The sequence below is a fragment of the Aulonocara sp. 'chitande type north' Nkhata Bay genome, linkage group LG8 (genome assembly GCF_057382095.1).
Source record: "Aulonocara sp. 'chitande type north' Nkhata Bay isolate Kocher_YH1m ecotype deep benthic linkage group LG8, A_spYH_male_GT1.1, whole genome shotgun sequence".
In the NCBI taxonomy this organism is placed as follows: Eukaryota; Metazoa; Chordata; class Actinopteri; order Cichliformes; family Cichlidae; genus Aulonocara; species Aulonocara sp. 'chitande type north' Nkhata Bay.
The window spans coordinates 22,816,980-22,840,467 of record NC_141351.1 but is presented as its reverse complement, the minus strand read 5'-3'; the positions used below and the strand labels follow the sequence as shown (position 1 = coordinate 22,840,467).

The 23,488-nt window shown below is 39.4% G+C and overlaps 1 protein-coding gene across 6 annotated transcripts in view; it reads right to left on the bottom strand.

Moving 5' to 3' along the window:
• fbrs (fibrosin) overlaps positions 1-23,488 on the bottom strand; it is a 33,320-nt gene that overhangs the window by 5,431 nt on the left and 4,401 nt on the right. Inside the window, exons 2-18 of one of the 6 annotated variants that reach the window (XM_086304355.1) lie at positions 19,295-21,115; positions 16,062-16,229; positions 15,769-15,795; positions 13,975-14,004; positions 13,741-13,789; positions 11,756-12,083; positions 11,432-11,640; positions 9,322-9,560; positions 9,188-9,232; positions 8,980-9,087; positions 7,316-7,381; positions 7,126-7,167; positions 6,645-6,716; positions 6,411-6,549; positions 5,242-5,322; positions 5,026-5,109; positions 22-238 (exon numbers count right to left, since the gene is read on the bottom strand). In XM_086304355.1, the coding sequence (XP_086160481.1) occupies positions 22-238; positions 5,026-5,109; positions 5,242-5,322; positions 6,411-6,549; positions 6,645-6,716; positions 7,126-7,167; positions 7,316-7,381; positions 8,980-9,087; positions 9,188-9,232; positions 9,322-9,560; positions 11,432-11,640; positions 11,756-12,083; positions 13,741-13,789; positions 13,975-14,004; positions 15,769-15,795; positions 16,062-16,229; positions 19,295-19,597 (2,207 nt within the window). In that variant the 5' untranslated portion in view covers positions 19,598-21,115. Of the gene's footprint in view, positions 1-21; positions 239-5,025; positions 5,110-5,241; positions 5,323-6,410; positions 6,550-6,644; positions 6,717-7,125; positions 7,168-7,315; positions 7,382-8,979; positions 9,088-9,187; positions 9,233-9,321; positions 9,561-11,431; positions 11,641-11,755; positions 12,084-13,740; positions 13,790-13,974; positions 14,005-15,768; positions 15,796-16,061; positions 16,230-19,294; positions 21,251-23,488 lie in introns of those variants that run through there. The other 5 variants (XM_086304360.1, XM_086304357.1, XM_086304356.1 and 2 more) reach the window with 5 other exon arrangements.

The window sequence follows — 23,488 nt, the reverse complement described above, 5'->3', positions numbered from 1 at the left end:
AAAACCAGTTTAATTTCATACCTGTCCTTTTCATCCTTGATGTGAGGGATGTCTCTTCTCTCGCCTTCCTTCACTCGTTCCCTCTCGTCCCTCCTATCTGCTCCTTTAGCCCAGCTGGGTCCGGCGGAGAATCCAGGCGGGCCACCATGGAGACGGTTCCACGGATCATGATGGTTTGGGGTAGACAAGCCCCCGACTACACTGGCTGGTGAGTCTTTAGGACCAAAGACGGAGCCGGCTGCAAATGAAACACATTTTTTTTTATGTTAGAAAACACTACAGGCAAATCTTCACCTTTGACTTTCACATTAAATATTTGATAATCTACTGGTTGTAAAAACACATGCTTTACACCAAGTATTATTGTTAGCATCTAATATTATTTTAGAAAGTAGCAGTTCAAACTGAAAGCAGTAAAAACACCTCTCAGTAACAAGTCCAGTTATTTAACGCTTAACTTCCTTCAACACCCTCTTCTGCAGCACATACAAAGGAAATCTTCAAAAGAAATTGACCCCTGCTAAACAATCAAACCTCTTGTAACCCTTTAATTGATATAGTTTAGTACTGGGTACTTTTATTAACTCGCCCAGCTTTGTCTAGTTGATCAAACACAACTAAACAATGGGACAACCTCCCAACAAACCCTGATTGTTTTCCAATTGGACAGAAATCCATACGTTCATGGTGGACTTGACTTTCTCGTTACTCAAATTAATGCATCCAACCTTTTACTTGTATATCAGTGACAAAGCCCAGCACAGCATGTCTCTGTGACAGTGACTGCTGAGCTGTAGCTGTGCTATGAGACAGGAAAGAAAAGCATTAAGAGGGGAGAAAAGCATGATGACAAACACCTCGGCCCGAGCTCGAAGACTAGTTTACCCTACTCACAAGCAAAAGGACGGCTCAGGGTTTAAACTCTAAACTTTTGGCTAACATCCCAAAACCTGTACCAGTAATGAAAGTAAAAACATAGGGCTGGGGATGTAATCTCTAAACCAACCAAATAATATCCAAATAGTCTGGTATCTAAAGCTGATAAGATGGATTTTCAGTTAAATTCTTACTTAAAGCCAGGGTAGGTTTTGTTTCATTGGATAAAATGTCCAGAAATATTTTTTTTAATTACTTTAATTCACATTGTCTGAGAGGGAACAAGGCTCCTGCACCTCCTCTGGACCGTGACAGTACACTTTGGCCAAGCAGGACAGGAAGAATATAAACTAGAGGAAGTTGTGTGAACTTTCCCTCTCCAACCTTGTATGAAGCCAGAAGTCAGCAGTGACTCAGCTGTAGCACATGTAAAGCTTAGTCTTATGCCTAGTCTCAGCAAGCTTGTTTTTCCTTTTACATTTTCTACAGCTTCAATAATAGATGTGGTAATATCTAATAGATATGAGAGTGTTCAGTAATATTATTTGGCCTTCCTGCAGCCAAATCCACACAATATATGGGTTGAGTCAGTCAGCCAGTCACCGTGCGTCTCTCTACAGTCTGTTTGGACGCTTACAATAAAGTTTAATCAAAAACAGATGCTGAAAAACGTTTGTGCATCTCTGAAGCTATAGTCAACTTAATTTAGGGCATTTCTAAATGGATCTTTCTTCAAAGTTTACCTTAATTTATCTGACTTTACAACCCCTCGGGTATACTAACAATCTTTACATTTTGCACAAATAATGAGCCTAAATTTAAGTTAAATACCAAACTGTGACCTTTGAGTGTTAAAAATTCAAACCTGGTCAACACTCAAAGCTGTACAGACAGACAGTAGTAATGAGAGGCTGGGTTACAGGAGCTCAGTTCCCCAAATTATACCGACTGGCTTCAGGGAAGGTAACCAGGTACCATCATAAATCTCTCTTATGAGTGTGTCAGGCTATGCTGAATGTTTATCAGCCACCTCCTCAGTTTCTGTTTTTACTGAAGCTAACGGCTAGCCCAACACCCACACCACAGGAGCAGATAAGACTGTTAAATGTAAATCTAAAAGAAGTAGCAGCTGCAGATCAAATCAATCAGTAAAACTTTAGGCAGGGGAGGCCACCTCAGGTTAGAAAACACAAGCTTATATGCATGAAAACACAATTATGACATAAAGAGAAGCTCCCAATCAGAGTGAACCAGCAGTCGTGCAAATCAACAAGTCAAAACCATCTCCTCCTCCTTTCTTCATCATCATCATCGTCGTCTCACTAGCACAGTAAATGCCCCAACACACCCAGACAGATGTTTTTACAATTTAAAGATTAATTTAATCTTACGTGTTGCAGTAAGGGGTGGCACGATAACGTCACATTTCAAAATCAAAACTCAAAATGTGACTGAAGTGTCAACACTGCACAGCTGATCTACTGTCAGTTATTGTAGGCTCTACTTTACAATATAAAGCGCCTTGAGGCGACTGGTGTTGTGATTTGGCGCTGTATTAAATAAAACTGAATTGAATTAAAACTGGCCACACATACCAAGCAACCACGACTGTGCCACATGTAGTTAAAGCAAAGAGGTCTTTGTTAAGTTGTCTGGGCATTAACCTGATATTTTTAGATTTTTGATAGACCAAAAGTATTTATGCTTGAGCAAATTAAAGCCCATTACACCAAAAAAAAAAAAAAAAAAAAAAAAAAAAAAAGTATAAATAAATAATACTTCTGGTTATTTTCCTCAGAGGAAAGATGCCAAGCATCTTGGGTAGTTCTCAGTTTTTTGGAGGGTTTTTTGTTTGTTTTGTTTTTTAAATATACACAGATACAGGAAAAAAAATCCAGTATAATTAAGTTGAATTTGTTGGGATAAAAAAAAAAAAAAAAAAAAAAAAAAAAAAAAAAAGGTTTTTTGTTTTTAATTGGAGTTTCACTTATATCAGAATAAAATACATTTGTTTATTAAACAGTCAGAAATAAGGAAATACAGAGACATCTGGTAAGTAAGGTTAAAAAAACCCACTCAGTTCTTTAAAGTAAAAGTAATTTTAATATCTTATTTTATACAATAATATTAGTTCATATTTTTGTTTAAATCTGTGCTTGTTTTACTTCATTGTATTTATTTTGATTCCAGATTTGTTTATTATTACCATAATATATAATACAGGTGTTTTATTGTATTCCATTTTATTGATCTTTATATAATTTTAATCCTTATTTAAGCCATTTTGTGCTATTAGCTTGTTAGAATTTCAGTAGAATTTTTTCCCCAAATTCTGATAGCACAAGGTTAGAATAAAAACTTAGACCTAACAGCATTAACAGCATTCAGGCCAGTCGTGCTTTCATTTACAGTCGTCCCTCATCAGGCCAGTTTTCAGCCTGAAAGGCTCTAAGCAACATTACAGATCAGTGTGACTGATAGAATTGCAATGATTTGACTTTTTTTTAAACTACAATTGTCCTATAGTGCTTCACATCCTTCAATGGGAGACCTCCAGACTCCTCGATCCTGTAACTTTACCTCTAGCTGACATCAAGTATCGTGACAGCCCCTCGCTGCACTACATGAGTGAAGACTAGTTTGGTCTGTCCTTAAACTAAACAATTAAGATGTTTCTTTGGCAATTAAATTAAATCATTACAGACTCCAAAAACTCAGTCACCCAGGTGGAAACACTCCACACACCATTAAGAAAGCTCACGCACTGAAGCAGGACTTAAAGGATCAGTTTGGATATTTAAATACCTGTTTTAACACACATGTCACACATATGCTGAATTGCTGCTGACTATAATTATCCCACCTGTCTACATGAGCCATTAAATGTGAGACTACACTAAAACACGAGGGGGCAAAATCCACATGAATTTCCAAGTTTATCTTCAGTAGTTTGAGATAGCCAAACAGATATTTGGCAGTTTCCCCTCCACATGCTTCCCCAAGCAGCATTTCCCTGTCGAGGCACAGAGCTGAGATACTTCCTGATAATTTCATCAGGTTATTAGCACACAGTACCTGTTGTACAACAGCCAGGGAGAAGACATCCAATTCATTATATTCATCTGACTGCTGAAGTGTTGTTTGATGTTTGCACAAACTGTGGATTTTGAACCTTTAGGAAAAGATCACCTACTGGCCTGTGTGGTGAAATGGAACGATTACGGTGACCCAAACGCAGCTCAGAACAGTTTAGCTCAAGAACTTATTTAAGAGGCCAACATGTTGTCAAAGGAATCCAAGAAAAGCAACACCAACATCATCGAGTTAGTGTTTTTGTTTGTTAGGTTTTAGACCATTACTGAGCATCGGTTAAGCCAACACTACCATTAGTGAGGTTGAGCCCAGCTGTATATGTCAATGTTATAAAGGTTCAAGTGGTGTCAACAGTAAGCCACGAGAGGTCAAAGAAATCCAGCAAAACTATTACTAGTGACGGGAGGAGGGCAGGTCCCAACGAGCAACTTTGAGGTGAGTGACTAACGGGACAATGACTAGGAGTGAAGAATATTCCTGATTGACGTGAGGGGTGGTGAACACATTCCAGGTTACCTATGTAGTTAGAGACTAAAATGTCTGCTAGTAGCCAAGCTACAAAGCGGTGTGCGATGAGCTTTGTGTTCGGGGGTTTTAGTTTGCCAAGAGAATTATAAATAAACGCTCCTTTGGTCTAGTTGGGGTTTTAAGGTTGATCTGACTGGATAGACTTCCTTTTTTATTCAATACGATCTGTAACATGACCTGAAAGGACCGTTTTCCCTCATAGACAATGGCAAGGCTTCTATTGGCCCGTGAGAAAATGTTAACTGTTGTTGTAATGTTGTTAGACCAAGCGTGAACCATCCAAAAAACACTTTCTCCACACTACAAGGACACCGAGCTGTGGTTCAGTTTTATCTGGACTGAGCCAAACTGTGGAGCAGAGGCACTTTTACACCTTTAATTTTGATTTGGAAGTAAGAACTAAGAAGCCCGCAGAAACTCTTTCAACATCCGTGTGACATGTGAGGGCTACATTCAGGTAGATTTGAAAGACTCTGAACTGATCCTTTAAGCTTTGCACATCAGGCGTAGAGATGCTGAGAAACTGACCCAGTGTTGGACTCCCAAGTCCTCCAAAGGCACCAGAACCCAGAGCTCCCAGCGGGGTGAAGGACGGCGATCGGCCATACAGATCTAAAACACAACCATTAAAAACAGTTTTACAACAACAAGCTAAAATCCTGGTTTCATCAACTAAACATTTATAAAAAAACGTTACTGTCATGAGTTAAAAATAAAAATCTTTCAAGTTTGAACTGATTTTACCCAAGTGTGGAGTCGGTGCGAGGAAAGAGGAGTGTGGCGCTGATGGAGAGATGAAAGGAGCCGAGGGTGGATTGACTGGACCTGAGGGAAAGAGATAATAAAACAAAACAAAAAAATGTGTCAAGAATATTCAAATCAAGCTCAACATGCTACTCACACACCAAACAGCAAAGCTACAGAAGGACACAAAGTCCAAGAGTGATCAGAGACATCAGAAGAAACCGATCACATCTTTGGCCCTGATTCGCTGATAAGTTCGAAAAAGTATTCTTAAACTGACCACAGAATCACCACCATCAGCCTAAAGCTCACTCTTTTGGTCCCAGTTATAACATTTAAAGCAACAACTACTAATAACGCAACTACAAAAAACAAAACCTTAAAAATAATAATAAAAACTAAACTGAAATGAGGAAACTCATCTCAAACTGAATAAAAAAAAAATAAAAAAAAAAAAACAACTTTTGGTTGCTGCTCTGGTTGCAAACAGTGACGTCATTCATTTAACATTTCATATGGTATACTTTTAATATAATTGTATTATCAATAAGGAATATTGATATTATCTAGGAAAACTAGTAAATTTTTCTTTATTCATTTTAAATAATTAAATGCACCAAGCTTTGATTGTTGTTTTCACTTTTAAATCTTTTGAGGGGTTTTTCTTGATTTGTTTTATTCCTCTCCAGTGTTCGTTGTCTTGGACTTATCACCGCTGTTTGTGTTTTTTGCCATCTTGTGCAATTCTAGAGCAGTACTTGCAGATGTTGCACATACTTTGTTGACTAGCTTCAAATCCATTAAACACCAATACAGCTGCAATAGCAAACAAGTTGTAGTATTAGCAGTATTTACTTAGGGATGTGACGGCTGGGATTTATAATTTTTGTTTATGTAGTTTTAAATTTCTTGGCAGAATACGAGAAATTCAGTTGTGAGGATACTGAAGAAGCCTGGATTTGTAAATGCAATGTTCACACGCTAGTCTAAAGCACAGATTTGTACTTGTTAACCATTAAATCCACAAAGAATTATGATTTTAAAGACACTGACAGCCTGAATCCTGTTTGTCTTGTTGCACATTATTTACAGCAACAATCTGTGCACAGACATAAATAAATAAATTACATTTTACCAGCTGGGACACCGAAACATTAAAAGGCAACCACCTGCAGCTGAGAACAGACTGGGAGGTCTGGTCAGGTCATGAGCAGGAGGTAAGGGCATTGGACCCAGTCCGCCAGCTCCAGAAAAACGGGCCAACGGGTCACTGCGGAAGTCCAGTTTGTGAGGATCAGCCTGCATGAGCTGAATGAAGGGCAGAAGAGTTAAACCTCATACTGTCATCTTTGCATAGTGGCAATTAAATCTCTCCCCACATGATGTCAGTAAGAGACACTCACCTTTACTTTTCTCTGATGGTTGTGGATCATGTAGGCCACCTGAACATGCATAGCACACCATTTTCCTGGTTTCTGCGCAGCACAAAAAAGACACTGTGTTATTCTACAAATCTTGAATCTACAACTTTAAAGCCTTTGTACACAGAGGCAGATCCTGCAGTTCAAGAATATCTTTTCTAACCTCCATACAAGCTTGAGGTTTTGCAGCAGGAGAAAAAGTTAAAATCTGGGGCCCGGCTCAAGTTTGGTTATGTATATATTTTTAAAAAAGGAAAGGCGGTGAAAAGAATAACCGCATACATCATAGCATAATTTCTAGGTCTGAAAAATCTAACCGAGTGTGCAAGAGCAGAAAATAGACCAGTAGTAGTCAAGATTACAAGTGAGATTAGTGCAAAGAGTGCGTGAAGTTGTGAGACAGTGATGCAGACTAAAGAACTGAAAGGAGCAGAGGGATTCAAAAACATCTGTTTCTGCTTACATTTGTGATTTTCAATGTTGATGTCCCAAAGTGTTCAGTAAGCTACAAGAGAAGAGAAGTGTAAAACCACTTTTAATCTGCACATCTTGCTCTTTCTCAGGAGTAGTTTCTGCTGTAGTGACTGTGCTGCAGCACATCCTAGCCTATACTGCAAATTTGCCATCGCGAGAGTAAAGCGCAGTGTCCTTACCCTGGGGTCTTTGGGCTGCAGGTGGGAAGGCACAACCCCAAATCGTTGTATATCAGGACCCGTTCCCTGAGGGACAAAGAGGCTATCACTGACACAGCACAAACACATGAGCCACAGCCTACACCTGGCGTTATTCTTTGCTCTCTTAGCGCTAACATTAATGTATTTTTACTCTAACTAATGCAGCCAGGTCAAACCCAAGAGACACTGCAAGAGCCTTAGGAAGTCAGTTAACTAAAGCACCCATGCTGTTAGATGAGTGCCGCTCATTCGACTAGCCTCTAGTCATACCTGTCAACATTTAGATTTGAAAATCCAGGATTTGATGTGACAGATAAAAACGCACTGATGCAGAATAGGAACGTGCCACTTTAAAGAAATATTTTTTGCACTCTGGTCTGGTCTGCCTTTTCAGCTGCTTAATTTGGTAGAAAAATTGGCTGCAAATGTTATTTTTTTTTCTACATCTAGTTTTATTTGAAATATAGTTCAAAACCAAAATTGTTTGAGTGGCTGAGACACAAATTCACAGTGCACTGGATTTACTTCATTAACACCACCTGGACGTCCTTGGTAAGGTTCAAATTAAGTTCAAGTTGTTTCCTTCTCATAAAAGGAAGATTTAGATTTGTCAAGTACCCGATCAACATTTGGCAATGGTTGCAAAAAGCCCGTTAAGCTCAACAGGCAACAAATATAACATAATTTACATGTAAACAGAAGAAAATGACCAGAAAACAGGCTTCAGGCATTCCTGATTAAATTAGCAAAATGTCAATCAACATTATTAAAAACAAAGGCACTTAAATTTTATTACTTCATAACAAAAATTTGACATTTCTTGCTTTACAGGAAATCATCTGCCTGCACCTCTACGCTATGACAAAACATCCTTTTGCAATTCATTTTAGCGGTTGTACCACCACCAGCTTCAAATGGGGAGATGAAGTTGCCGTTTCCCTACTGGGACGTGGCACACATCAAACACATTGCACATATGGGTCAACAGTGAACTAGTTTATTCAGCATCTAACTCTTCTGCCTGCGCAGAGGTTAGCTGCACACGTGCCATTTTAATCAGGTTATGGGTTCCCAGGTTACACTGAAAGTGTTGAATTCTATCAAACAAATTCTGTCAAATAAAACACTTAAGGACTCAGTCACACACTAGGGACCTATCTGTGACGCTCTGGCTGCAAAAATGTGCATCTGGCCAGTGGTTGCTGGAGAGGGCGAATCACCAAAAACCTGGCACCTGTAAATTGTACAGCTGACGCCAAATTATTTGCACTTGCTTTCAAGCAACTCTCCAAACAGTAGGGATCACTCACACAGACCTCTAGAACCGGTGTGACTGAGCCCTAAGGCAAACGGATGCATTTATTATAGTTATTCCAACTTGAGTGTGATAGGTTACTGGTCGAAATTACTGGAGTTTCTGGGAGAAACAACAAAACGAGGAACTTAAAATATAAGCTTCCTCGTTTAAACCTGCGAAAAACTGGATTGTTGGCAAATTTGCCTCTAGTGCTTGTGACACTGTGACATTGTCATCGCAGGGAGCTCAAATAAACCGTGACGTGGAAGTTATCGCCTGAAAAAAAACAACAAAAAAAAAAAACAACATCATGCTAACACACAGACACAAGGAGAGTTTTCCTCACCTTTGGCTGAAATGCCCCTTGCAATGAGCTGAAATGCCCAGGAGGAGGAGGAGGAGGAGGGGGAATCTGAATACCCTGCACTGAGGGCGGCGTGTACGTTGGGTAGATCTGGCACAAACACAAACACACCTTAGTGGCCGGTACACGACTTTCAAAATACGCCTACAGTTTTAGTTCCCGTTTCCATGCACTATTCTCAGATACTCACAGTGTGTCGGTACAGCCCGTCCATTTTGCCTGGGTACTTATCGAACTAAAAAGACAAAAACAGTTGAGATGGGTCAACACATTCCAGCTGCAGTGGAGTTTAAAACAGGAGTAAAACAGCAGAGTCTCTCTCACCATCGGAGACGCCGTAGCTGGGGTCAGGAAGGGCGTGAAGTGTTGATGCGTGTGCGTGTGTTGGTGCTGGTGGTTGTGCTGATGGAACTGGAACGCCATCGCCGGGATGCTCGTCTGGTTCTGAGACGTCCGGCTCGATGAGCCCTGCGTGGAGCTCGGCGCTGCTGGGCCTCCTGGAGTGGAGCGGCCTGCCGGGTTATTTTCAGCCCCGGGGACGCTGCGTCTGCCCTCACGCTCTGCTGGAATAACGAGGCAGTAATTAGTGGAAGGCAACGGGAAAATAAATTAAAGAACATAAAATTCTGTTTACACTGGCGGTCAAGTTCAGAAATTCAAACAATGCTTAAAAGGGATGTGTGGAGGTAAATCTTCTGATCTGTGAATATTTTGTTTATCAAGCACCAAATTATTCATTACCTGCTTCTTCAGGGAGTCTTATCTAGCAGAAGAACTAACTACACCACCACAACTGCATCTGGCACAGGTAGCCCTTATTCTGCTCTGTAGCTGCTTGCAAGTTCAGCATAGACGCACACCAACCAGTCATCCACAAGTTCAAGCTCCAATCAAGCTTATTTAGACTTCTGCCTTGAATCTATGCGGAGCCTACGACGTAGCTGACTCTTAAGGGTCTTTTGCGTGAGCTTGTGCATCAAGATATAAATTAATCAGAATTTAAGACACTAAATTTCTTCAGTTTGAGTGGACTAAAGGTCATAAGCTTATAGTAGACTAAATATAAAGTTTATTCAGTTAATATAAAGTGTAAAAGTTTGCTGTGTTTTTAACAATGAGAATTCCTCCATAGAGTTTCTAAAGTCTTATTTTCCTCAGCATCAAATACAAAATGTGTCCATGTGTCATTTTGTTGCATTTTCGTGAGAAACAGGGAGCATGGGCGCTAGTTGAAAAGATTTCCTGAGGGCAACTCAAATGTACACGTCTAATCTTACCACACAAGCAGATTACTTCTGATTGGATCTCATCTCTCTGCCGCATTTCGTGTTGCATTTCGTGTTTTCGTGCCATCATAGTTTTTGTTCTCCTGCCTCAGTTTTTATTTAGATATTTGTCTTGTTGATGTCAGGAAAAAAAAGGTTGTTGATAAAAACTATAGGTGGAAATAAACACTTGTTACAGCCCAGGTTTTCTCAAGGGTTTGCACTTATATCACAGAGTGGACAAGATCCTCTTTGTGGAAGCAGCTAATAGATATTGATGAAAGCTGCAACAGCAGTTGCCCTTACGAATGGTCGAGCACACAAAGAGTGACAAAAAAAAATTTAAAAATATGCAGGCGTGCACCAGGCTTTGGTGTTATATTACTGCTAATTTTTACCAGGCTGAGACAAGTGTGCAAGTGGGTCAGTCTCTACTGTCATTTGAATTCTATATCAAGGCAGGAGTTCGGAGAGATTATAAGAGGGGCAGATACTGAAACAACAGCTTTGGGAAAAGAAAAGAAAACAAAAAAAAAACCCTCTAATCATTCTGCTTCCTGTTTTGACTTCTTCTATTCCTGTGTCAGTACTGAAGTTGAGGTTTTCTCTGAGTTGTGACACCCATCGTTTAGGAAAAGACTGCCAGGTCTGTATAAATGGTTACAGATCTGTGAGAACAATGATAATTGGTGTGCACCACAACCAACACAGTGGCCATAAACAAAGCTGAAAACATGAGAACCAAAGGATGGCTCAACTTTCAAAATAGGAGCTGGTTGCTCATGATTTCCTTTTGCCAGATGAAAAGAAAAACAAATCCTAAAATTGTTGCCAAATACTCATAAAGGTTAATAAACCAGGTATGTGTGTGGGAAACATAAACTAAAGTTAATCTCACAGATACATGAACAAAAGAGTTACAACTACTGAAGTGATACTTACATGCAACTTCTACTTTATGCAACACATGCTGTGCTTATGAGACCCGATCTCAGTTCATCAATACACAACTTCCTCAACACCCCAGACAAACCCAGACAACCGCCTGGGGAAGTCTGGGTTTGGTTTATTTTTGCAACACATTAGTCATCACATTCCCATAAACAACTGAAACGGTGAAATGAAGCATTTCTGTTTTGCTGTACCGGCTTCTGTCGGGTGAGCTGTACCTTGCAGCAGAGGTGGAGGCGGAGGAAGGCCAGGTGAGGATGTGAACAATGCTCCAGAGCTGGTTCGGGATGGGGGTCGGAGAGGCCCTGAGGATCCTGAGCCCCTTGAGAAGGGCAGAGAAACACTGGCGGAAGGAGGTGGGGGAAGAATGGAAGATGAGGAAGTCCCGACAGATGAAGCAGACGGTTGAGGCTTGACTGGGGTGCTGCTGCCGCCGAGAAAACACAAACACAAAACACAACAGTTGAGCCAAAGAGATGTAGAAGACAACATCAGAGGGATGAAAGAAGAAATTGAGCTTCAGTTTTCAGTATGTTTCATACCTGTTGTAGATGGATTGAGTTCGAGGGGGCAAAGAGGGCTTGGGTTTGGAGAGCGGGGGGCTGCTGTTGTGGCGGCTGCCGCCGTTGACTGGGCTGGACCGGGGCACCGTGACCGGGGAGTGGGAAGGCAGGCCGGGGAAGAAGGGGGAAGAGGTAGAAGAAGAAACCGGCTCAGGGAAGTGTGGCTCCAGGTTTTTCTCCTGACTTCGCTCCAGCCCAGACACCCGTGGAGTCACCATTAACCGTGAGACGCCACCAAAGCGCACCGGCAGAGACGGGCAGCTTTTGCCCACAGATGAGCCCATGTTTGAAGGGGCGGGATCGACAACTGAGAGAAGAGAAAACCAGTCAGCAATTTCTCAACTCCTGCAGGAAGGACAAAGGTCTTCCAAAGCAAAACACCCTCAGAACAGCCAAAACTGGCTTGACCACTTGAGTGTGATTAAACCCAAAGTTAAAAAATTTGGACGCAACAATCCGATGTTCCAACCTGATTAAATACTTTTTTGCCCCCACCTCCACTGTCAGCATGAATTCCTGCAAACTAACTGCCATCTCAGTGTTTTAGCCTCATGTTCCTTAGAAGTCAAAGACAGAGTGGTACACAGTTTTTAATAACCTAATCAATTAACCATAAAAACATGGACCTGGATCTGAGTATGCAGCAGAAAAAAAGATGATCAGCCGTCTGCCACAGGCGGGTAAATGTTTGAAACTAAACAGTCATATATTAAAAATCTTTGCTGCGTCTCTAACAACATTTCAGTGCCATTTATGGGAACATCTTTAGGAGATGGCGTTTGTCCTGCTTGCTGTTATGTCCATGTTTAGTCAAGTTAATTTAACAAAACTGGTTAAAAACATAACCGTTTTCTTGGCTTTTCTTTAATTCCTGTCCAGAACAAGAATTAGCATGGTGTCTCTGCCGAAATAAGTCATGTCATGAAACTAAACACCAAGTATAAGTTATGACAAAATGATTTTTTAAAATCATATTTTACTAGTGGTTGCAGAAATGCAGTTTATTATATCCGAATGACCATTTAAATTAAGGTTAATTTAAATAAGGCATCTAAATAAATGTACAGAAGGGCTGTCAGGGTGGCTGAACTTGTTTCTAGAAGGACTTTGGATGCACCCCTTTCTACCTGTGACTGTGATACTGGGAGTGAAGGAGTCTGATCTGGACCACTAAGCTTCTGAAAGGTTTACAAAGCATACACATTTATGTTTATAATTGTTTTCATAATTGTTCCTTTGATGAATACATCCAACAAAACTGAATAACCACTGATGGGTTTATCCATCCATCCATTTTATATCACTTTTCCAGGTCCGGATCAGAGTCTCAGTCTAACAGTCTAAGACAGGCCCAGACCTCCTCACCCAGCCAGCTCCCCCACTTCTTCTGGTGGGGGATAAGAAGGCGTTTTCTGGGTCTCCTCCACAGCAGGCATGCGTAAAACGCCTCATTTAGGAGGTGTTGTCTGAGTCAGATACCCAAACCACCTTAAGCAGCTCCTTTTAATGCAGAGTAGCAGTGGCTCTTTGTCTTCTTTAGTTTGTATTTAAGATGGTATTTTCTTATCTTAATAAAATAAACTGAGGTAAATGAAACAAAAAGGAAGTGGGTTCTATTTTAAATCTAACAATACTTTTGCTGGAGATTAAAAGAAGTCTCAGACAGTGACGATACCATCTTCTGTACCCTCTCCAGGTCTCCAAAATATTTTTCTAACGTTTCCTTCCACCTCATGTTTCCGTATGCAGCACATGTCTGTATTCTCTCATTTCATTATCTGCAGATTTTAATCAGCTCCACTTTGTGTAATAACTAAAAGAACGAAAACAATTGAGCCTGTTTAACTCGTTTTCTGTTAAGATCTAAGTTTAGCCCTGTAGGAGCCCACTGACTGACACATCAGTTCAGCGTTTCCTGAATGTAAAGCAGCAGGAAAGAAATGCCAATAGTAAATTTCTCAAACCTTTCCTAGTGCTGACTGTGAACACTGGATCCATGTCATTGTCGGAGGCCTACACGGGAAAACAAGAGGAGGATTTTATTAGAACGAGTCTCCATTTTAATCAACACATTTTTTAAGATTACAACTGAAGAGAACATGACTGTGGTAGGATCCCTCTAATAATAATAATTTTATCTACACAAACATAACCAAACATGGAAACTCTTGATAAGAATATTGGTAAACAACACACACCTTGTCTCCTGTGTCACTCTCTGTGTCACACTGAAAGAGGAAAATAAGGCAGAAGAAAACATTTATGTTTATTACAATATGTCAGCCAACGAATGTAAACCAACTTCATCACAACAGTGTTTCCCCACAGAATTATATTTTAAAATATTAACCTAGTGGGGTTTATTCTATTCTTTTTCTTATTAATATTTTGCCTTGATTCCTCATATTTTAGATTCATTTGTTTTATTTCCCACCATGTTCCCGGTTTTACATTTTCCAATTCATTTACCATGTTTTCAGATTAACTTTTTAAATCACAGTGACATGACTCGCAAAGTAAACTATCTGTGGGGCACACATTTTCTTAAATAAATTAGATTATGTACACGTTATGATAATAAATAGCAGAGTGATAATAAACTGCCTCTCGTCCCAGCTTCACTTTCAAGCCAAACTCCAAAGTCTTGTTATCTCAGGATAAAGACATTAATCATTCTAAATGACAATTCTTCTTATTTTGGCTGCTGCTTTTAAGGGTTGCCACAGCAGATTATCTGCCTCCATCCACCCCTTGAATCCTCCTGTCACACCAACCCTGTGTGTGTGTGTGTGTGTCCCCTCCTTTACATGAACTTCCTCTGAGCTCTTCCTCTTTTCCTCCTGCCTAGTATATCCACTATCCCTCCTCTGCACATGTCCAAACCACCTCAGCTTCACCTCTCTAACTTTGGTTTCCAAACTGCTCAACCTGAGCTGTCCCTCGGAAATACTCGTTTCTAATCCTGTCCATCCTGGTCACTCTTAGCATCTTCAGCTCTGCCTGTTGTATTTCTGTTATAGTGTCACATCATAACAGGTGTCCAAAGAAAACAAACATGTAAAGTCGTGTCTGCCTTTCTTGTAATACAGGGACAGGAGCTAGAGTTGGGGCTGTCACAGATGATGATTTAGACATCAGAGGGATTAAAATGAGAGCAAGCAGGATTGTCCTCATGTAAATCAATCATCCCATTCTCTCAGCGCAAGTTTATTTTTGGCTGCTCCCCTATTCACAAGGGACCCCCCCCGAGCAGGTAGCTCTGCATGTTTTTAACACTGTGGCCTTCCCAATGCAACCCAGAAGGGATTTATATCTACTTTAGTAGATCAATAAATCTAAACCCTTTTTTTTTCCAGGGGAAATGCCTCCAGTTATATCTCAAGTTTGAGACAAGCTCAACTATTTAGACTGATCTTAACAGGAAGAGATTAGATCAATCTAATGGAAACTAAAACCTGCTGGGCATGCTTTGCAACACATCAGCGGACACAGTCTGCACATCCACGTATGCCTGTGTGCATGCAAGCAGAAATACATGGATTCCAACTTTTCTTTGCTTTTTCCATTTATATTTTTTACTTCACTATTTGTTCCATCAAGTATTATTGTAATAGTTTCAGAAATTTTAAATTATTTTGTCTCCTTGTTACCATGTGGACCACATGATTTTTAAGTCTATGACATACAGATAATGTTTGTCACGAATGATAAAATTGGATATTTTCATAACATTTAATATGTTCTGTGTTCTAAACAAAGCGCAGCCTTTTCCTTTACAGCAGTGCACTCATGGACAGAGTAGAGAAAGATTGTTATGTCGGATTAGTTAAACAAATGTTATAATTATGACACTGTTAATACGCTAAGAAATAAAAGTGTGCAATTTAAGTAATGGCAGGCTATACTGTGTAGAGCTTCATGTCTAGTAAATGAGGCATGCCCAAATAAAGTCTGTGTGGGAAACACTGGACATTAGCAGAAAAGAAACTTACAATATAGCCAGTCTCCAGAGGTTGCCCCTAAGGGGGGAAAAAAGGAATAAAATAAGCTTCAGTGAGTTTCAGTTAGCTCTAAACCTTTCATGGATGTGATTAATCACTCTGGACTGCCTGGACGATGGGTGTTGTCAAAATTCGTGCAAGAGCGTGAATGTGAACCTGTTTTACAAGGTCATTTTCTCAATAGCAGGATATACAGGTGATTACCGCTACAGAAGTATAAACATTGTGTGTTTGATTAGGAATTATCTCAGTGACATCTAACATGGTAGTAAAGTCAGTTTCACCTCTATCTTTCTTCTCTTATTTCTACTATTATTCCAATAGCTGCTGGGCGGGGCTCCTTCCTCCGGCTCTGACAGCGGTCCTCCGCCGTTCTCCTCCGGCCCTCTCTTCCCCTTGTTCCTCCTTCCCAGCATATCAGTTCGCTGACTGGGCTTCAAAGAACAGTCCATCTGATAAGGAGGAGAAAAAATATGTGGATTTAAATGTGGATAAATAAGCATTAATGTGTAAGCCTGAGGCCAAAGACCCAAAGGCAAGCTACAGGCTTATTAGTCCTAATTTTTGCTGTTCATAAAAATAGAAAAAAAAAAAAAAGATGAGCCAGCATGAGGATATTACTGGAGCTGTTTGTGTGTGGACTCAATTATATTGCTTGTTTTGACAATATATTTAACTGAAGCATTGTACATGACCTCCCTTTCAAAGGGCGTCTTTTACCTGTGGTGTCCAGAGTTTTTACCAAAGAATATAAGGTAATACTTTTTCCCTCTTTATTACATGCGACCCAATCATATTTAGGTATGCAGTCACCCCCCAACAGCACATTTTAAGCAAATAAAAACTTTGATATGCAATAAATAAATATGTATGAGATTTTTCTTGGCTCACAATAAGTCTTTGAGGAATAACTTCAGGTAACAACCTTATTTGACTGAAATATTTGGACCATTTAATGAAGAAAAATGTCCAAATTGCTTGAGAAAAAGAAACTGATTGTTAAACTGGTTAAAAGAACTTAACATGTGTCTTTAAGAGCAACCAAAATTTCTCTATAGAGGATAAATAAAATTGATATAACAACTTACAGTCTAAACAATTACTCAAGAGTTTAATCAATACCTTTCTGAGAAAAATCTACAGTAAGGAGTGTACATGGTTTCTCATTTTTCTGGCCATTTATCTTCCCTACTTATATACCCCCAGCAGTGAGAAGAAAAATCAGCGGAGCGGTGAGACGAGTAACGCATCTCCGCTACAAACAATCATTATTCAGCCTTGTCGCCTTTCTTTGACGAACTGCTGGAAAGTATCAGCCCTCAAGGCAACGACAAATTACAACAACAAAATTATTTAAACAGGGGGGAAAAAAAAAAAAAAAAAAAAAAAAAAAAAAATCACTCTTTCAGAAAACTGCTGATAAATTTAACCAGTTGCTGGAATGTCACAAACAATATAAAGGTCAAAGAGAGTAATGGTGAAAAGGTTCAATGGAGCAAATCAATCAAATTACATTGAAAGTTGATGTTGATTTTGCTTTAAGTTGACAATTTTTTTTAATCTTATTTGACAGAAATAACCATTTACAGTGAGTCCTAAAATACAGGAAAATCTGCAGACTTCTGTTAAGTATGGTCCCACAGACTCTTTGCCTTAACTACATCCGGACTGATCACTGTTAGTCACCACCAAAGGCACGTTTTTCAGACGGCACAACTCTGATATGACACGCATATGCAGGATATTTCTCGTCTTTCAGGAGTGACTGCAAAAAAAAAATAAGCATGACTGGTTCACCTACGCTTACCGCAAAAGCTATGCAGTATGTGATTTTCAGCTATTTGAAAAATAAAAATGCATTTTAAACTGGAGTAAATTGAACCCACTTATAAAAGTTTAGTTTATGCTGATTTTCCTTCACCAAAAAGAGCCACATTAAATATACATTTCCTTATACCTGAGATCTAAAAATTGCTAGTTTTTTGTTGGTTTTTTTTAAACATTTGACTGGCATACAGCACTGTATGTCCCACATTTAAAACATTAACGAGTTTTATTTTATATTAGGCCCAACTTTTATTCAAGTTTAAATATATTTGTGTTTTCAATGGCCAAAATTAAAAAGAAAACTAACATATTAGTTAGTTGATTAGTAAAGTTACACAAACTGTGTGCCTTAACTACAGACCAATCGTTATTAGTCACTTCCATGGGGTCATTTTGAGCAAAACTACTTAAATTACACTTAAAAAGGCAAATAAACTCAGCATGACTTGCAGGTAAATTCATGCAAACTAACACAGTCTGTTTGTCTAATTTGGAAAAGTCCCTTTTTAAAAATGTTTTACAGAAAAACTACAGACAGGATATGGTTTCTTTTTTTTTTTTTTTTTTTTAACAAAAAGGGACTTACGACGTTTCATTGGTATAGAGCAGTAAATTTTTTGGCAGGTCTCTTTCCTTTTTCTCTGTTAGCAGTTTCTAATACTTCATGGGTCCATTTGACTGTAAAATGAAGTTACCTAGAAGAACAGCGCAGCTGTATGTGTGTGAATGGGCAGTTTTACTGTGGGACCTATTGGCAAATAATTTGCTTCCTCAAACTGATGCAGATGTAAGACGCACGCAAATGACATCAGCACAAAGGCAGATTAAACTACTATCAAAGATTATCCACAAATTACCACATGCCAACATCTTGTAAATAATTAAACGTAAAATGTACTTTTTTTGCTACGTACATACAAAAAATTGGTCTTCCACCAAAGGGCCAAAGCAGTACAGTTTTTTTTGAAGTTGGGTTTAACTTGATCTACCTTTGGCACATGCTTTTTATCACATAGGGAAAAATCAGGAAACACATACACTTTTTATGACTATATGGGAATCAGTCATGCTTATGCGTGTAGTCACCCATCAAAGGCCTAATTTTGAGCCAGAAAACCCATCAAATACATATCAGGGACTGTTCTTCTCCAAATGGGCATTTTGGGGTGACTTGGGGGCATAGAGTCAGTATTATCTGCATTTACTGGTTTATTTAACACCTTTAGAATCAAAACTGGATTCAATATGAGGTACTGACATCGATATGCGTCCTGACTTTAAAGCTTGAGAGTCTGAAGAAAAGCTTTGTGACAGCGCAAACTCAGAAAATAGTTAAACGATCTTTTCTTAATGTTTTTCTTGTTCTTGCTTTATCTACAAAGGCCACTTCACAGCTCATCAACACCTCTAAAAATTAGATCATGAATAATTGAGGCCTCTCCAGGAGCCATCAGAGGATTGGGGAGTGGATTGTTGTCACGCTTTAGGGGCTCAATCTGCATCCCTTCACACCCTTGGATGATTTAATTTACAAAGATGAGTATTAAAGCAACCACCTACGAGGATGGTGATTATTTAATAAATTAGAGGAAAGGAGGGTGCCAAATCCCCACCGAACACTAACGCTGAAAGTACACATGAATAACAGCTGATTAGTGGGGTGTAAAAAACACCAAATTATGACAATCACCTCCAGAGCCTCCAAGCTGATGAAGCTCGCAATAGCGAAGCCATCAATGATTTCTTCCTCGCAGGACACAGACTCCCTCTTCCTCCGGCGTGGAGGCCTGTGTCTGCCAAACCCTGGTCGGCACTCTCTCCCACCGGGACCCAGCACGCTGTTGGTCCCACATGCCTCCCGATCGGAGCCCGAGGACAGGGATGTGGCCCGCTCCTCGGCCAGATCCACTCGCCTCCTCCGCCGCTCCCTGTCGCGCTGGGAACGGGATCGCCGGCTCTGCCTGAATCCGGTGTTTCGGCTCGGGCCCTCCATGTTCAAATGCCACCTCCTTTTCGCAACTTAGGTGAGATTCCCAAAGGCACTTTTTTACGCAAGTCCCGGCCCGGTTGAAGGTACCGAACCGCGAATAAAAACACCACCACACAGGCCCTCTCCGAGAACCTCTGTTAAAATGGCGTTAATGGAAACCAGTGGCTATTATTTACCGTCCTCTGACAGCAGTATGCTGCTGGCATCAGTGCCGTTCTCTCGGCGAAATGTTAGTGTCATTTCTGAAATCTGAAAACAAACTTACATCCACATGGGAATTCAAAACATCGGCGACATTAACGCGAATGTCAGGACATCGCTGATTGTGTGTCGTTGACGGCTAACGTTAGCTAGCGTGCTAGCTAGCAGGAAATCCAAGCGATAACCACACAAGTTGTAAACATGTAAACAATAAAACACAAGTCTGGCTGTGTTACACCCAAAGCAGGGCGAGATTGCCTCCGCAGGAGTAACAGATTGAAAATAATGCGGTTTTCGGCACAGATTAAATCAACAAACTGTTTGTGATTTCCTTAATTTCTGCACACGCTGACAAAATTAGTAGCAAATTGATTAGCTAGTTAGCCAGGCCTGATAACGACTATTACGAGACGTTGCATATTACTGTGAAACTGACCGTTTAATACTGACAGTTACTCTAATTTACGCCTTACGAGGAATAAAAAGAGCTGTCTGCTTTACTTTAAATAGTAAATGGCTGCTGTTAGCGAACGTCAGTTAGCCTATACGCGGCTAATTCAATTTATAATAATATAAGCCCGACAAACTAAGAATACAACTTTATTCTTAAAACGTTTCTGTAAACACTGATAAGCCGGGCTGTGGAGTGTGAATATAACTAATAATCAGCAGCCAAGAGGGCAAAATCTTCTCCTGTCGGGTTGTTGATGGCCGATAGTGGTAGCTGAGTCGCATCAAAAGAAAGACGTAACATTAGCATGGATGCTAGTCAGCGTTAGCCAATCCAGCTGTTAGCAACAACCAACTATCTCTAATTTTTTAAGAGGAAGCAGGAAGAATACGGAAGCGGGTTTTTATTCTACGAATTATCCACGAAATAATATCCCTCTCCTTCACATAAAACTGTTGAGTCGTTCCACCTCCATCATAAAGGAAAAAAACCGAGGCCCAAGCATCAAAGCCTCGGGGTCGATTTCCATAAACGAGGGTGTCGGCCGAGCCCCGTTGGGCTGGGCAGCTCCTTCATGCAGCCTCTGTAATCCAATGTTTAGGAGAAGCTTGACCAATCGCCGTCGTTTCCGGTCACCGAATTCTTTTTTTCCCTCGATAAATCCAGTGTGTAGGTTATAAAGAAAGAAACAGGTCGGTTCCACTGCTGCCTCTTCGAGAGTTTGTACTGAACTGGAGATTTATCGCGAAAACCAGGGAGACACAACCCTTGTCAACCGTGCAGTGCATTGTGTGCTCCGCTCTTCTTCCTCAGTCATCAGGCAGGCTGATTGGTACCTCCGCTGCTACTGCTACTCCGCTACTGCCACCCTATGGAGACCGAGATGTCCTGTCAGGTTTTTAGTTTTCATAAAGAAGCTCCACACCCAGAAGATTTTTAAAGAGCCAAATTATAATATATAATATTTCTTTCAATGTCTACAACATAACATTTTTGCACATAAAGAGAAAAAAAGCGTCTTCTAAGGACAGCGCGAAAACAGTAAATAAGGAAAAATAGCCACCTCTTTCCTATTGGTGGAAACGGCAACACGTGGGTTTCGTATGATTAGGAAGAAGGGGAGGTTTTGGGTGTGATGGTGTCGCCTATGAATTTGGACACCCTCATAGTGATTTTTTTTTTTTTTTGGTGGGGGGGGGGTGGGGGGGGGTTAAGATTTTTTTTTTTAGATCTTAGAGTTAGGGTATACTTAGTGTGCAATGTAAACTGTCTCCAGGTGGAAAACCAGAGAAGTGAAAGACCTATTTAGAGGCCTGCAGGGTTTATCCCTGTGGTTTTCTCCTCTGTTTTTGTACTGGCAAAAATAATTTCTGGGACATTTTATCGTAACACCAAATTTTTTTTTCGTTTTAGTTATAGTAGTATTTTTAAATGGCTGTACAATTTTTTTTTTTTAAAAAACAAACACCAGATGTGTTGGCTGCATTTTTAGATAAATAGTTGTATATAACTTTATTGTTTACAAAATGTATGCATAAGTTTTCAAAATGTACAATTTATATTTGCATTTGAAGTTGTGAAAATAATTTACTAAACATGTTTGTGGTTTTTACAGTTAAAAAAAAAAACTACTACTAGGATTTTATGTTTTTTGTGTGATTTCAGATCAGTTGTGTTAATACAGTATGTCAATGAAAAAATAACTGTAAATTCAGACACGTGAGGTTGTGCTGAAAAGAATGATGCCAAGCAAGGCAAGGTAAAAAATAAAATAAAACAATTTGAAGGTGAAATACAAATTTAAAATCTTGTTCCTGACAGTGTAATTTTTTTCCAAAAGCGAAACTTAAGTTAGACCTTTCCTTGTAAATGAACCGCCCCATGTTGTGTTGCTTTCTGGATTTTATACGTATTGGGCTACATATTTATTTATTATACAGGCTGTACAGTGCATAAAGTCAAAATTCACATGTTTTATGTAACTGAATGTTTAACTATGTGGTCTACATAACATGTGTATACTTACTGCATTTGAATCATTTTAACCATATGTAAAACCTGCGTTTTGGTTTTTTTTTTAAAAAAAGCTTTGATTTTGCCACCCAATCTGATTTCCATGCCACCCTCATGCCACCCTGAGACAATTTCTCTAGATCCGCCCCTGACGCTTATTTAAAAGGAGCTACAACAGCAGGTCATTCCATGTGGCGGTTATGACAGATTTTTTACACTAGACACACTTCCTGACACAACCCGAAAGGGACTTGTGCCAACTCCTGTGATGAAACTGGGAATCTTTCGCTTATTTGCAAATGTGTTAAACCACTATTTTATTATGCGACAGTTTTAAACATTTCATCTGTCCCTGACAAATGCCACCCATTACATAATAAAGACAAGCTAAAACTACCACTGAAATAACAAAAAACACAATTAAAAAATTTTGAAGCACTTAAACTAAAATGAGGAAACCCACACTGGTGACTAACCTGTGTTTAAGTGAATTGGAAGACAAAAATTCTAATAATAGAAATTAAAACTGATAAACTGTGATCATATTCTGAAATTTGACGTTGAAGAAAAGCAGAAAGTATAAGGGTGAATGTTAAAATCCTAAATAAGATTTACCAAACTAAGTTTGACCTCTTAAGAGTGAGGATTGGTTTGGATGTAAATAGCTGTTATAGTGAAAGCTTGGAAAGCTTTTAGCTTTCTGGAAAAAATGTGGATCTTGGTGCAGTCCAAAAGGACTTAATTACCACCTGATGAAAAGTATCATTTAGGCACAGGTCGAACCTCCTGAGTAAATCACTGATGTGTGTAACTGATATGAAAGCCATTATATGAAAATAATAATAAAAAAATACTTTATTTATATAAAAATCTAGGAAATGACTGTGTCAGAGATGTCTGACAGCAGTCAGAATATGAAAAATTAACTTTTATGTATCTGTTTTGTTCTAGCTTTCATTATATTCTCTTCAAATGCTATTTTCTTTGCTAGATAATGAAAGTTGGTTTGTATTTGCAGTTTTAGTTGTAAAGGTTTAAACAAAAAAAATTAGTATATTTCCACAAACTTTTTATTTTTTCATTAATTTGTAAATGTCACTTTAAGTTTTCAGTTTCTACAAAAAAACGAAGTGTTTTTTAAATGGAGATCTTATCTCAGTAACATGACCAAAAGTATGTAGACATCTCCTACTGTCTTTCCTTTATTCTTAGGATTCTTGTTAATAGAA